Raw genomic sequence first — 16,077 nt, 5'->3', positions numbered from 1 at the left:
CAGGTGGGAAGGGGAGTGCTGCGGTAAATGATGACATGGATTTGGGCGTTGAACATGGAACCACCTACATATAAATAGTGTTGTGATTCAAACCATGAGGTTGTGGAGAAGTCAATCATAAGAAACTTGGGTAGTTTGATCTGGATATTAAAAATCTTTTGTAGAATCAGCTTATCAAGACCAAGATACGTAAAACATTTGTTTCTGTTCATATCTGTAATCTCAGAATAGTCAGAAAAGATATTGGATGAAGTTTAAATAATTTGTATACATTTTTACTTTATTTAGGAAAATGAATTTGCACAAGCCAGCAGCTATGCAGATTTAGCTGTGAACTCTGATAGATACAATCCATCAGCTCTTACTAATAAAGGGAATACAGTTTTTGCAAATGGTGATTATGAGAAGGCAGCTGAATTCTATAAAGAGGCTCTAAGAAATGATTCTTCTTGTACTGAAGCACTTTATAATATTGGTAAGTGAAACAAGGGAAATTGCTTTTTGCATTATTTGTTTATTTAGTTTTTGCTTTGTGTGTGTGTGTGTGTTTTGTTTTGTTTTTATTTTGCTTAAACAGCTGCAGTGCATTAGGAGTTGACTTTCTTCTAACACAAAATTAAAAAGAAGACTACTACCTCTCAGATTATAGATTATTATAAGTGGATTTAATGATTCAAAAGATATGCACATGTAAAAGTTGGATCAGGGTTGCCATACTGCCCTCCTAAAAGGCTTTTCCAATTTCTATTTCTACTGCAGTATATAAGACTGATTCCCAAAATTCCTGATAATATTGGATATTATCATTCTTTTTTTGTTTGTTTGTTTGTTTTTGAGATAGAGTCTGCCTCTGTTGCCCAGGCTAGAGTGAGTGCCGTGGCGTCAGCCTAGCTCACAGCAACCTCAAACTCCTGGGCTTAAGCGATCCTACTGCCTCAGCCTCCCAAGTAGCTGGGACTACAGGCATGCGCCATGATGCCTGGCTAATTTTTTCTGTATGTATTTTTAGTTGTTCAGATAATTTCTTTCTATTTTTAGTAGAGACGGGGTCTCGCTCTTGCTCAGGCTGGTCTCGAACTCCTGACCTCGAGCGATCCACCCGCCTCGGCATCCCAGAGTGCTAGGATTACAGGCGTGAGCCACCACACCCGGCCTAGATATTATCATTCTTTTTAACTTCTGCCAAACTACTAGGTAGAAAAAAATCTAATTTTCTTTCTTTTAAAATATGAACAATTCAAACATATAAAAAAGTGCACAGAAAAAATAAATACCCATGTACCTACCACTCTATTTAACACATTTTATTATTTTGCCATATTTACTTCACATTTTGTTTTTAATAAAATATTACAAACCGTGAAGGCTCACCACCATCACATTCTCTTCCCTAACTTTTGGAGGTCTCCTAAAGTGGGCGTCATCACTCCCTGGGCGTGAGTTTGCAGTGTTGCAAACGCATGTCCACGCACTACTGGATTTTGTCTCTCGAGTTATTACTGAAGTTTCTTTTGAAGTTTTCTTCTCACTGCATAGGTGTTTTTTGCTTTTCGGTTTGCTTGTTTTATTCTCTTTTTCATGTTATGGCCTTTCCACAGATATCCGATGATCTTATGATCTTGGCTGTCTCCTGGTATTCAGGGGTTTGCAGCTAAAAGCTGAGTGGAGTCTCTGGGTTCATGAGTGAGAATGATGGATTGGCATCATGCCATAAGCCAGTCTGTCTGGCTTGTTCAGTTGGGGACCTGCCCATCAGTCAACTGGATCTGTCCTCCTGGAGAAGACTCTTCAGTCTTGGAGGAAGGCAGGCCTGCTACCCACCTTGGAGAATAGGGGAGGCAGGGAGGGATGAGCAATTTTAGACGGAAGCTGGGAAAGCCTCACTGAGAATGTGGTGTTTCCAGTCATGTTGGAAGAAAGGGAGGGTGTGACCATTTGGGCATCTGGGAAGAGAGCAGTACTGACACGGCAGGGGGCCGGGGGGAGAAGAGCACTTGCTTCCTAGGCAGATTCTTATTTATTTGTTTTGTAAGTTTTAAATATTTTTCCCTACTCCATTGCTTGACTTTTAACTTTGTTTATAATTTCTTTCATCAAACAGCTTTCTATTATTAATATAGTCAAATTTGCTTTTAAAAAATTTGTGGTTTCATTTGTTTATTGCTTTATAAAGCCCTTTTCTTACCCCAAGATTATAAAATCATTTTTCTGTATTTTCTTTTCATATTCTTGTAGCTTTGTTTTTTCTATTTAGTTTTAAAATAAACTTTGAATTCATTTTTTATAAAATCAGAATCTACATTTTTTCTTTTTATGTGTACTCAGTTGTCCTAGCACCATTTATTACTGGTCCCTTCCTCCTCATTGGTTTAAATGTCCATGAACTTAATTCTGTAACTGAGTCCATTTCTGAACTCCTTATTCTGTTCTATGGATCAGTTTGTCTATTCCTGCCCCACTACACTTTTAAAACCACTGGAGCTTTGTAGCCCCATCCCCATTATTCTTTTTAAAAATCCTCAGTTCATCTTCATTTTCTCTTCTGGATGAATATTTACATATATTTAAAGATTCATTCTGTTACTTTGAATAAGTTAATATTAATAATAATGCTTATAGGCTTTTGTTTTCTTTTTCTTTTTTTTAAGGCCTTACCTATAAGAAGCTAAACCGGTTAGATGAGGCTTTGGACTGTTTCCTGAAACTTCATGCAATCCTGCGAAACAGCGCCCAAGTTCTTTACCAGATAGCAAATGTGTATCTTATTTGAAAAACATAAGGACCGTTATTAATTCATTCAATTGGTGATTGAGAATTAATTATTAAATAAGTTTAACTAGTGAAGAAATTGATGAGGATAATATTTGAAGCAAGTGATGAGGATAATCTAACTAGCAGAGTAACGCGATAAAATATCATTTGAGTGATCCTGTTTTAAAAGATCATTTGCACTGTAAGAGGAATTAGTTAAAGGTTAAAGCTATTATTTATGAATTTTTGGAAACAATAAAGTAATGGAATATGACATTTTAGTACTCATGTCATTTATTGAAAGTCCATTAGATGCATTAAACCACTATATTAATTCTGAGGCTTGTGGCAGGGTATCATTGAAGCCCTAACTTACTAATTAAAAGGCAAATATTATTCATTACTGATTAGTGCTATTGATTGAGTTTGGATAAGTCCTCTTGTTTGTTTTAGCTGACATGTAGGTAACTCTCCAAAGATCTTTACTACCCAAAATTATGCAATACTTTATATGAGTCCACTCATTAATTCTATTCATTCAGTAGTCATTTTATTCAAGGTATGCAGTATATGCCAATGTTACGTTTAGAACTCTGGGGAATGTAGAACAATAAAACATTGCTCTCGTGTCAGTTTCTTCAACTCTTAGCTTTCTTTAGTCCTCCCCCCCACTTCACCCCTGCCTTCAATTAGAAAAGCAGAAATTTGTTAATGTTTTTAATACCTTTCACACTAATTGAAAAGAGCTTTAATTTCTCTCCTTATTTCAATAAGTTTTGACCACAACATTGGGAAGGGTTAAAATCATAGGTAGATTTTTAAGTTATCTATCATCTTGATATAAATTTTATACAAATATGTTTAAAAAAACATATATTGTGAAGTATACCTTTAATAATTTTAAGTACTATCTGCTATACTTTTGATAGAGTAGATTAAAATTTTTTTATAAAAGAAATTTAGGTTTAGAGCAGATGACATAGTTATTCCTTTTATTTTGTTTATTGTTCATTTAATTTCTATGACACTGCTAGTATCATGATCTTATACTACCTAGTTCATGATCAGTTCAGATCTAGTCAGGCAATTGATATGCTTAAGGCTGTTTTAATATATTTTCTTATTTTGTTTCTCACGGCATCACATTTGTCATCATTAAAAATAGGACACACCCTTCTTTTTCAATAGAACTTTGGAATATTTTCATTTCATTGAGACATCTAGTATAAAATAAGTAGTCAATAAGTATTGGTATGAATAAGTTATTTGAATATATGTATATGATTTACTAGGTACTAGAGGAAGTTAAAAAAAAAATAACTCCCTATCCTTAGGCTTATAATCTAATTAGGGAAAACTCATAGGAAAAATACGTGAAAACTGTTCCTTTAATATGCTGAGTATATTAGGAGAGAGAGAATAATTGAACACAACATTCAGGTATTTTTATTAAGGACAAGTTTTGGACAATACTTTGAATGATTCTACTAGATATTTGGGAGTTGATCTTAGTGGATAATAATGAAGCAAAAGGAAAAGCAAGGTTTATATAGGTAGCAAGACAGTACTGATCCATTTCCCATCTCCCCCCTGAAGAAAGCCAGAGCAACCAGTATAAAATAGCACATTTCCTGTAGACTAAGAAATATTCTTATTGTAATGTTGTTTTTAGGTTTGCTTATTGATTAATTAATTTAGAAAAATTATGTTATCCTTAACTGACATTGCCAAAGATATGAATTAATGGAAGATCCCAATCAAGCTATTGAATGGCTAATGCAACTGATCAGTGTTGTTCCAACTGATTCTAGAGCTTTATCTAAACTAGGAGAATTATATGATAGTGAAGGAGATAAATCCCAAGCATTTCAATATTACTGTGAGGTAGGTGTGTTTTCTTACTTCTATGTTTTAATATTTTATGAATTATTATAAAATGATAGCAGGTCTTTAAAAATTTAGAAAATCTTTATTAGTTTTTAAATGAATAATGATTTATTTAAAATGAAGCATTCTTAGAATATGAAGTTTTTGATTAATTTTAATAAAAAACAAAAAGGTATAAATTCCTTTTTCTCTTCATGATTTGCATCCCTTTTTGATTCTTTTAAATATTTAATTTGATATAGATGTAATATATGTAAATATATTAAAAAGATATTTATAGATAATTGAAAAGTGTGTCAAAGCATAGGCTTTCTAAATCTTGTATAGTTTCAAAACTTATAAAGTACTTATATCAGCTCATACTTTTTCATTAAGAAATTTTACATTGGATTAATTAATCTGTTCAATAGGTAAAGTATTCAAGAAGTAAATTGTATGTTGCCATTAAAGTTGTGTTGTCCTATTCCCTATTTTTCTCAGTCATATAGGTATTTCCCTTCTAATATTGAAGTCATTGAGTGGCTTGGAGCCTATTACATTGACACCCAGTTTTGTGAAAAAGCCATTCAGTACTTTGAAAGAGCTTCTCTTCTACAGTAAGTAACTAGGATTTTATGTTCAGTTAATGTGTTGTGTTGAGAATTTTTTTTATCCCTAGAATTAGTATCTGGTAGACCTAGTAAATTCAAGAACAGATATTAATGAACATTTATGAATTATTTTCATTTTCTTACATTTTGTTCCACTTTACTTGGCATTTGTTGTGATAAATATGTTTGCCTTTGCATAGAATTTTAAAAATACCTTTTTAAAGGTACTTTTCTTTATGTATTTTTCTTATTCACATCTCAGAAAACAATTATTATTTCTTTATCAATCAGAAAATGACTATCTCAGTCCTAGAACAAAGTTTTATTTCTGGAAGAGTCCTAGTAGAAAAAAGTTGTGTTCATTTTAATTTACAGTTAATATATTATGTATTAAAAATTAACCTGTTTTAAGTGTCTTTAAGCACTTATCAGACTCTTTCGTACATGTCTGATTAAAAAATAATTGGAATATATCATGTTCTGCTTCGTATTTGGCTATATTGAATTTTAAGATGAAATATAACTTAGAATCATTTGAATGATAAAGGAATACATATTTAAATGATCTCTGTGTGGGATTTGTATTAGGCAATTAATTTTTATGACATGTGCTTCACATAAATGTTTTGAGAATTATAAAACTTTTAATAATTAGCAGCCAGGTTTGGTGGCTCATGCCTATAATCCTAGCACTTTGGGAGGATTGCTTGAGACCAAGAGTTTGAGGCCCATCTAAGCAAGAGGGAGATCCATCTCTATAAAAAAAAAAAATAGAAAAATAGCTAGCTAAGGTAGCATGCATCTGTAGTCCCAGCTACTTGGGAGGTTGGGGCAGGAGGATCACTTGAGACCAGGAGTTTGAGATTGCAGTGAGCTATGATGATGCCACTGCACTCTGGCCCAGGTGACAGAGTGAGACCCTGTCTCAAAAAAAAAAAAGATTACCAAGGATAGGAGGATAGTTTTAGTTTAATTACATCTTTAAGATTAAAGCTACTTAGGTAATATATCTTAAGCTTTTTTATTACACTTAATACTCTCCTAAACTTAGCCATTAATTAGCTCATGTAAGCTTCATGAGCCTTCTTTGAGGCTCAGTCCACCACTGTTCCATCCTTGACTTCTATTTGTGGATGCCATATGTTGATATAACAGTCATCCCCTTACCTAGTTTACATTATATTCTTTCTCTCCATCCCACCAGTATTCTAGATGCATAAGTTTTGACCTTGATAACTACATTAATCTTTACCCTCTCTGCAGTTCAGTCACCTGGATCTGCCTGATTCTGATTATCACTAGCACATTTACACTAATAAAATTTTACATTATGATATCAAGCTGTCAGAACATAACCTCCACTCTTTCCAACTTTCATACTCCCTAATTTCTAGTACGTTTTTCTCTGGTGATATTGAGATCTCCAACCTCTTGACCCTCCTCTTCTCTTGTAGTCTCAGCCTCCTTCTGGCTTTAATTCTGTTCCTACTCAACTACTTAATTGATCACTTCTATTTCCTTTCTTGCTGACATCCTCAGTTCCTTTTTCTCTCTTGCTTTGCTACCTAATTTATTCCAAAAAAATTCAGTTCTTGGGTTAATCCAGCCATTCATTCCATTTTTATACACAGTCTGTGAAGCACTATCAGAGATAAATTATGTGACCAGGCAAATTGATGCCACACGAATCTGTGGTAGGTGAACACAGCTCATCAGTCTTAAGTGTTTCTCCCTCTCCTATTTCCCTCTGAAATCTCCTCAGTTCTTCTCCCTATTTTATGCTTCAACTTCCTAGAAAATAGAAACCTTTTGTAGAAACTCTCCTAACATTTCTTTCTCCCTACTTTCCTATAAATTTACTTTCACTTGCATCTGTTTTTACCTTCTATCTCAGTTGCAGGGATATTCAATAGACATTAATTACATTACCACTCCTCTTTTGAGTGGTTTCTGTACCATATATCTTAATTTTTACTTTTTCTCTTTTTTATTAATATATGCTAAGTCTTTATTTGTTATGTAAGTTTTACCTCTAATATAAAAATATAAGCTCTTTGAGGGTGGGAATGTTAGTTTTGGGGTCACATAGTTCTTTAAATATTCTTTACATATTCAGTGTGGCCTATGGTTGAATTAAGTTAAATTTCCTTTCATGATATTTCTTTACTATAGAAACTCCTCACCTTGCTGTATCTCTTAGATTTTTATGGTTCTTAGTAATCTGATATTTTTGGTAATTGGTTTAAGCCTATGGTATTATTGTATTTTCTGTGTATTAATAAATCTTGTCATAAGACTTTAAGAAATCCTAGTCCTAACTGGTGCATTTAGTGTAATTCCATTATTGTGCAGCATTAGAGAATATTCTTCAATATTTATCATGATTATTATTATAAGTCACCATCAATCAGACCAATATATGCATTATGGGAATTCCAAAAGGGGAAGAGACAGAAAAAGGAAGAGAGAGACTATTTGAAGAAATAATGGCCAAACTTCCCAAATTTGAGGAAAGACATGGATCTACAATGTACCAAAACTTACGAGATGCAGCAAAAACAGTCCTTAGAGTGAATTTTATAGCTGTAAATATATTTTAAAAGAAGAAAGAGCTCAAATCAATAACCTAAGGAATTAGAAAAAGAAGAGCAAATTAAACCCAAAACCAGCAGAAAGAAGGAAATAATAAAAGTTAGAGTAGAGATAAATAAAATAGAGAATAGAAAGGCAATAGAAAAAAAATCAACAAAACCGAAAGTTGATTCTTTGAAAAGATAACAAAATTGACAAATCTTTAGTTAGATGGACTAAGTAAAAGAGAGAGAAGTGTCAAGACTCTTACTAAAATTAGAGATTCAAATGGGGCATTACTACCAATTTTACAAAAATGAAAAGAATTGTAAGAAAACCTTATGGACAGGGTTTTTTGTGTTTGTTTTTTAGACACAGTTTCTCTATATTGCCCAGGCTGGCTTCAAACTCCTTGTCTCAAGCAATCCTCCTGCCTCAGCCTCCCAAGTAACTGGGATTACAAGTACCATTATGAACAGTTTTGCACCAAAAAATTAGATAACCTAGATAAAATGGACAAATTTCTAGAAACACAATCAACCGAAACAGATTCAAGAAGAAACATAAAAATTTGAATAGACCTATATATAACCAGGAAGGAGATCGAGTCAGTAATCAAAAATATTCCACCAAAGAAAAGCCCTACCACATGCTTTCTCACTGGTGAATTCTATCAAACATTTCAAGAAGAATTCATACCAATCCTTGTCAAACTCTTTTAAACAATCAAAGAGAAGGTAATACTTCCTAACTCATTCAATGAGGACAGCATTATCCCTATAGCAAAGGCAAACAAAGATATTACAGAAAAAGAAAACTACAGACCAATATCCTTTATGAATATAGGTGTAAAAATATTCAACAAAATACTAGCAAACCAAATTCTGCCACATATTAAAAGGATTACACATCATTCCCAGTGGGATTTATTCCCAGAATGCAAACACAGTTCAATATATGAAGATCAATCAATGTATTACAATACTAACTGAATGAAGAAAAAAACCCAAATGATCATCTTAATGCAAAAAAAAAAAGGCTTTTGACAAAATTCAACACTCTTTCATGATTTAAAAAAACAATAAATTAGGAATAGAAAGAACTTCCTTGACATGATAAAGTCTTATATGGAAAACCCACAGCTAATTAGGCATTAGTTTAACTATGTAGACAAAGACTTAAATACTGAAAAGGACAAAACATTGTTGAAAGAAATTATAGAAGATGTAAATGGAGAGACACCCATGTGCATGGGTTAAAACAACATTTTAATATTGTTAAAATGACAGTACTACTCAAAGTGATCTATAGATTCAGTTCAACCCTTATCAACATCCCAATGGTTTTTTTTTTTTGGCAAAATAGAGAAACCCACCCTGATAGTCACATGGAATCTCAAGGGTCCCTGAGTAGCCAAAACAATGTGAAAAAGAATAAAGCTGGAGGACCCACACTTCCTGATTTCAAAATTTGCTTCAATGCTACAGAATCAAAATAGTATGGTACTATGGGCAGAAGGATAGATATATAGACCAACAGAATAGAATGTAGAACACAGAAGTTAACCTTCACATATATGGTAACTTGATTTTTCAACAAAGGTGCCAAGACCATCCATGGAGAAAGGACAGTTTTTTCAATAAAAAGTGCTTGTAAAACAAGATACCCACATGCAAAAGAATGAAGTTGGACCCTTATCCATACCTTATGCAAAAAATTAACTCAAAATGGATTAAAGACCTAAATATAAGACCTATATTAGGAAAACATAGGGGAAAATCTTGATGACATTGGATTTTACAATGATTCCTTGAATATGACACCAAAAGCACAAGAAATAAATAGATAAATTATACTTCGTCAAACTTAAAAACTTCTGCTTAGCAAAGGTAACAATCAACAGAGTGAAAAGACAACCCACAGAGTGAGAAAAATATTTACAAATCATACATTTAATAATGGGTTAATATCTAAAGTATATAAAGAAATTCTACAACTCCTCAACAACAGAAAAACCCCAACCCAATTCAAATTGATTAGGAATTGAGGCTGTCTTTGAAGCCATCAGGCTTCTACTTAGAAAGGAGATCCAAAAAAAAAAAAAAAAAACCCAGAAAAGTATTAAATTGTTCCCTAGGCTTTCCTTTCTTCAAATCTTGCTATTCTTAGATATTTTTAACAGACGTCTTTAGAAGTCCTGATTATGGTTATTTATTGTGGAAAAGAATTTGAATAGACATTTCTCCAAAGAAGGTATACAAATGGCCAGTAAACACATGAAAAGATGCTCACCATCTTTAGTCATTTGGTAAATGCAAATCAAAACCACAATGAGATACTACTTCACACCTTTTAGGATAGCTGTTTAAAAAAAAAAAGGAAAATGACAAGTTGTTGATGAGGACATGGAGAAATTGGAACCTTTGTGCATTGCTGGCAGGAATGTAAAATGGTGTTTTATGGGGCTGGGCTCAGTGGTTCACACCTGTAATTCTAGCACTTTGTAATTCTAGCACCTGGCCGAGGCAGGAGGATTGCCTGAGGCCAGGAGTTCGAGGCCAGCCTAAGCAAGAGTGAGAACCCTTTTCTACAAAAAAAGAGAAAAATTAGCTGGGCATGGTGATGCACACCTGTAGTTCCAGATACTCAGGAGGGTGGGGCAGGAGGATCCCTTGAGCCTAGGAGTTCGAGGTTGCAGTGAGTTATGATGATGCCACTGTATTCTAGACCAAGCAACAGAGTAAGGACAAGACCGTTTCTCAAAAAAAAAAAAAAAAAAAAAGTTTTATGGAAAACTTATAATTATGGTCCAGCAATTTTACTTCTAGGTACATACTGAAAGGAATAGAAAGGTGAGACTCAAACCAATACTTGCATACAGTTAAGCATTCATAGCAGCATTATTTACAATAGCCAAAAGGTGGAAACAACCTAAGTATTCATCATCAATGAATGGATAAACAAAAAATGGTGCAGTAGTTTCCCCTGATTCACTGTTTTGCAGTGCATGGTTTCAGTTACCCACAGGTACAGTACAGTAAGATATTTTGAGAGAGAGAGACCATGTTCATATAACTTTTATTACAGTATATTGTTATAATTGTCCTATTTTATTATTGTTGTTAATCTCTTACCATGCCTAATTTATAAATTAAACTTTATCATAGGTATGTTTGTACAGGAAAAAAACATAGATAGGGTTGGTACTATCTGTGGTTTCAGGCATCCATTGGGGGTCTTGGAATGTATCCCCCATAGAGAAGCGGGGACTGCTGTATATACCTGCAATGGAATATATTCCTCTATAAAAAGAAAGTTCTGGTACATGCTATGGAAGGACCTTGAAAACATTATACTAAGTGAAAGAAACCAGACACAAAAAAACAAATATCATATGAGTTCATTCATATGAAGAGTCTAAAATGGATAATTCATAGAGATAGAAAGTAGATTAGAGGTTACTGGGAATTTGAGGGAGAGGAATAAAGAGTTATTGTTTAATGGTTGCAGGGTTTCTGATTGGTGTCATAAAAATGTTTGGGGAATACATGGTGGTGATGGTTGCACAACATTGTGAATGTAATTAATGCCACTGAATTGTATACTTAAAAATGGTTAAAATGACAAATGTTATATTATATATATTTTATAATTTTAAAAAATTATACTAAAAACCATTGTATACTTTAAGTGGGTGAATTGTATGGCATGTGAATGACATCTCAATAATTCAACTGTTGATAAAAAGGATACCTGTATGATTTCATTCATTAAAGTTCAAAAACAGGCTAGATTGACAGTGGTAAAAGTCAGAATAGTAGTTATCTTTATAGAGGAAGGAGGGTAATGTTGGTATTCAGAAACATAACTAAGTAATAACAGCATATGGTAAGTGCAGTGCTGAGAGATTCTAACAGTCTAATGCAGCCTGGCATAGAAGAGTGTAAAGAGATTGGAATGAGCCTCCAAGCAGAGGCGCTGGTGTATGCCAAAATCAGGAGTCTGGCAGGTGTTGTGAATACAGGGACATCCCTGTTCCTGTTTGGGTTTGCCATAACATGACATGTTAAGCAAGGCATGGTGGAAGATGAGTTGGAGAGGTAGAAAAGCACTAGAAAGTAGATAAACTGGGTTAGAATATTGGATGTAGCATGTAGGTGGAGGAGAGGTGACAGATGTTAAGGAGGGAAGTAATGTGGTTAGATACGTATTTTATTTAGATCACAGTGGGTGGCCGTGTAGGCAATGGATTTGAAGTTAAGTAACTTGCCCAAATAGCAGGGCTGTGATTTAAAGCCAAATCTGTCTGATTCCAAAGCTAAATTTTCCATAAAGTTGAGTAGAAACTCAGGCTGTCTTTGAAGCCATCAGGCTTCTACTTAGAAGGGAGATTCAAAAAAATGAGAAAAGTATTAAATTGTTCCTTAGGCCTTCCTTACTTCAAATCTTGCTGTTCTTAGATATTTTTAACGGAAGTCTTTAGAAGTTCTGATTATGGTTATTTATTTTAGAAAAGAATTTGATTTCTTTTTAAGGGGAAAAAAGAATTTTTTTACTTTCTCTTTGGTTGAAGCCCGATTGTTCAAATACAAGATCAAAAGTTGCTGCTCGGGCACTAAATTTGCAAGCTGAAGTATTATGATTAAAGATTATGGCAAAAGTAATGATCATGTTTGAAATAGAATGTAGCGGTTTTTAACCAAGCAGGTTAGTGGTTCTCATAAGAATATCTAACTAAATGTATGAACTAGATGAACTTTGAAGGACTCTTAAATTTAAATGTAAATATAACAAGTAATAGTGAAGGAAATTATGTATCTGCTATTTTCAGTAATAAAAATGGTCTAACAGAAGGTCAAAAAATAATTAAAAAATAGTATAGATATACAGCTTTATAAAACTGTTTGAACATCACAGATTGTTTTTGTTTCATTTCTAATTTCATCTGATTAATTTCTTTTATAGGCCTACACAAGTGAAATGGCAGCTGATGGTAGCTAGTTGTTTTAGAAGAAGTGGTAAGTGCTTTAATTTTATTCATTTTTAAGATATTTTGGGCCAGGCGTGGTGGCTCATGCCTGTAATCCTAGCACTCTGGGAGGCCGAGGCTGGTGGGTCGCTTGAGGTCAGGAGTTCGAGACCAGCCTGAGCAAGAGTGAGACCCCATCTCTACTAAAAATAGAAAGAAATTATCTGGCCAACTAAAATATACGTAGAAAAAATTAGCCGGGCATGGTGGCGCATGCCTTTAGTGGGAGGCTGAGGCAGTAAGATCGCTTAAGCCCAGGAGTGTGAGGTTGCTGTGAGCTAGGCTGACGCCACAGCACTCACTCTAGCCAGGGCAACAAAGCAACACTGTCTCAAAAAAAAAAAAAAAAGATATTTTGCCTCTTTGCTTCTTTTAGGTAATTATGCATATAAATGTGTTCCCGTTGCCTATTTATTAAAACATTAACTTTTGATAACTATAAATATTTGAAACATTATATGAAAAATGTAATTACTATACCATAATAGTTATGCTTACGAATTGGGTATTAATTAACGTATTCCCGTACCTCTCTTAAAAACAGATTCATTATTTTCCAAAGTTAACATGTAATCATTTATGCAAGTTTGCCACAGGAAAAAATAGGCCTTCTGTATACATTAATTTATTTTTCCATTTTGTACTCACTTGATTATAAATGTCTTACATGCTGAGCCAAATTGATGAAACTATCTCATACCTGAAAAGCCTAAGAAAAGCTCAGACTAGGACAATTGGGACTTTATGTTTTTTGTATCGAAGATCACTAGATACTTTGGTTTGTGGTTTTTGTTACTGTTTTTATTACATTCTGTACTGATGGCACATGTCCTGGAGGACAGAGATGCTGTTAGTTTTAGAGTAACTGTGAAGTGAACGATATGCTTATAATATCAGAGATTAAGCTAGGAGATAGATGTTAAAAAATTTATAATCTGTCTTGTAGAACATAAAAATGACCCAGGAAAAGAAATTCTAAGGGAAGCACAAATTTTGAAAGTGCTGACAGTGTGTTCTCACCCAGTCTTGTGGGAGGTTTCTTTCTTTATCTCTGTGAGCATCTTCAGAATGGCATCAGAAGTGTTTGAATACATACTCAGTGTAGTCCTCAAATCATTTTAGGGGTGATCTTTACCATTACAATAATTCCTGTTGGATATTCAACATGACTATACCATATACATTTTATTTATATCAACGTGAGTTCTTAATTCCCCATGTTCATTTCTGTATATGTGAAGTATACATATATATGAGTTATTCTGCATGGTTTAAAGACAGCCTGCTTGAGTTACAGAAATGCGGATTAGAAGCAACAGCTAGCATTGAGAACCTGCTGGGTGGCTGGTGCTTCCTGTCTCTATTTCGTTTAGGTCTCACAACAACTCTTTGAAGAATTAGAATAGCCATCCCTCTTGTACAGTGAGGCCCAGAGATATAACAACTTCTTTGCTGAGATTTTAGCAAAGATCTTTAACCCAAACTCATTTTTTTCTATTCTTTGGCACTACATGAAGCTAAATTATTTTGTTATTAATACAAAACAAATTGCTTCCTATAAACTTTTAATGTTCAAAAAAACTGTTAAGAAAGCAAATATTTCATATTTTCCAAATGGATGACATTGACATTACTACTAGCATATCACTTAAATTATTTTACATTTGTCAGTTGTTCATCTGGAATAATCTTTTTTATGAAATTGAATAGTTCTTAATTTTTGCCACTAAAATATTTATTTTAAGACATGAGCCAAGAACAGCGGTTCACGTCTGCTGTCCCAGCTACTCAGGAGGCTGAGGCAAGAGGATTGCCCAGGAGTTTGAGGCTGTGGTGTGCTACAATCACACCTGTGAATAGCCACTGCACTCCAACCTGGGCAACATAGCGAGACTCCATCTCTTTAAAAAAAAAAGAAAGAAAGAAAGAAAAAAAAAGTGAAACTAAGTTTCAGTCATCACCCATTTACTTCTGCTCTAATCTTTTTTTCAAATTTATTTTTATCTTATTTTTCTTCCAGAAATCATATTGAGAATGGTATATATATGCTTGTGGCAAACATGAAAACTTTCTACTAAACTCTTAAGTGTACCAGTATATTGAATTAAAATTAATATTTTTCTTAATCGTATTAGTTCCCATAGTTTGCTAATGTTTTATATTTTTCTCTTTTTAACTTATAGGTAACTACCAGAAAGCATTAGATACTTATAAAGATATTCATAGAAAATTTCCAGAAAACGTTGAATGTAAGTGACATTATATTTTATAACTTTATAACATTATATTTTATAACTCTCAAGTTATAGGTTTCTCACATTTTATGTTCTAATATATAATTATATTTGCTACTGTAATTGCATACATAAATGCCAACCTGTAATTTGTGGTATATATGTTTAAGTGACCAGTAAGTGTCCATTTCTATAGGACTAATTGTTGATGGATTTAAATGTACCACTAAATTCTCTTCAATAGTAAACAAATCTATATTTCAAAATGTTATGAAATTTTAAGAATAAATTTCAACATATTAATTTTTCAAAGTTCATAAACTATGCTATTTTATAGGAAAGGCATTTTTAACTGTCCATTTTTGTATACACCTTTTTGAAGTTGAGAAAATACCCTGAGAGTTTATGAAAATAGAACGTAATAATCTTGCTGATACTGATAGCAAATTATATCTAATGTTACTTTAATTTTAAAATGTTATATTAATATGTTAATTATTTGTCATTTGTAAAGTCAGCTATGTAGAAAATGTTCATTAATTTCCTAACTTGTTGCACAATGGATTTGATGCAGATTACAGTAATAATGTCAGGTATTACAACAATAACAACAAAATCAGGATCAAGAGAAATATAAAATAACTACATTATGTGCCACATATCTACTAAACTGTAAATTTGGCCCTGAATAGCCTTGCAGCCAAAGGAAAGTGAGGGCTAGGCATGGTAGCTCACGCCTATAATCCTAGCACTCTGGGAGGCTGAAGCAAGAGATAGCTTAAGGTCGAGAGTTCAAGATCAGCCTGAGCACGAGCAAGACCCTGTCTCTACAGAAAAATAGAAAAAATTAGCCAGGTGTGGTGGCGCACGCCTGTAGTCCCAGCTACTCAGGAGGCTGAGGCAGGAGCATCGCTTGAGCCTAGGAGTTTGAAGTTGCAGTGAGCTATGATGACACCAGTATACTCTAGCCAGGGCAACACAGTGAATGAGACTCTGTCTCAAAAAAAAAAAAAAA

At 33.6% G+C, this 16,077-nt stretch overlaps 1 protein-coding gene across 3 annotated transcripts in view; it reads left to right on the top strand.

Annotated features, from left to right (window-relative positions):
- IFT88 (intraflagellar transport 88) overlaps nucleotides 1–16,077 on the top strand; it is an 87,281-nt gene that overhangs the window by 52,287 nt on the left and 18,917 nt on the right. For all 3 annotated transcript variants that reach the window (XR_011233475.1, XM_069467453.1, XM_069467452.1), the window contains 6 exons: nucleotides 289–475; nucleotides 2,649–2,757; nucleotides 4,485–4,635; nucleotides 5,119–5,234; nucleotides 12,765–12,817; nucleotides 15,012–15,077. Coding sequence is in view for 2 of the 3 variants with exons in the window: in XM_069467453.1 (XP_069323554.1) it covers nucleotides 289–475; nucleotides 2,649–2,757; nucleotides 4,485–4,635; nucleotides 5,119–5,234; nucleotides 12,765–12,817; nucleotides 15,012–15,077 (682 nt within the window). In the remaining variant the exon portion in view is untranslated. The remainder of the gene's footprint in view (nucleotides 1–288; nucleotides 476–2,648; nucleotides 2,758–4,484; nucleotides 4,636–5,118; nucleotides 5,235–12,764; nucleotides 12,818–15,011; nucleotides 15,078–16,077) is intronic.

The sequence above is a fragment of the Eulemur rufifrons genome, chromosome 4 (genome assembly GCF_041146395.1).
Source record: "Eulemur rufifrons isolate Redbay chromosome 4, OSU_ERuf_1, whole genome shotgun sequence".
Taxonomy (NCBI): Eukaryota; Metazoa; Chordata; class Mammalia; order Primates; family Lemuridae; genus Eulemur; species Eulemur rufifrons.
This window is presented reverse-complemented; position numbering and strand designations above follow the sequence as displayed.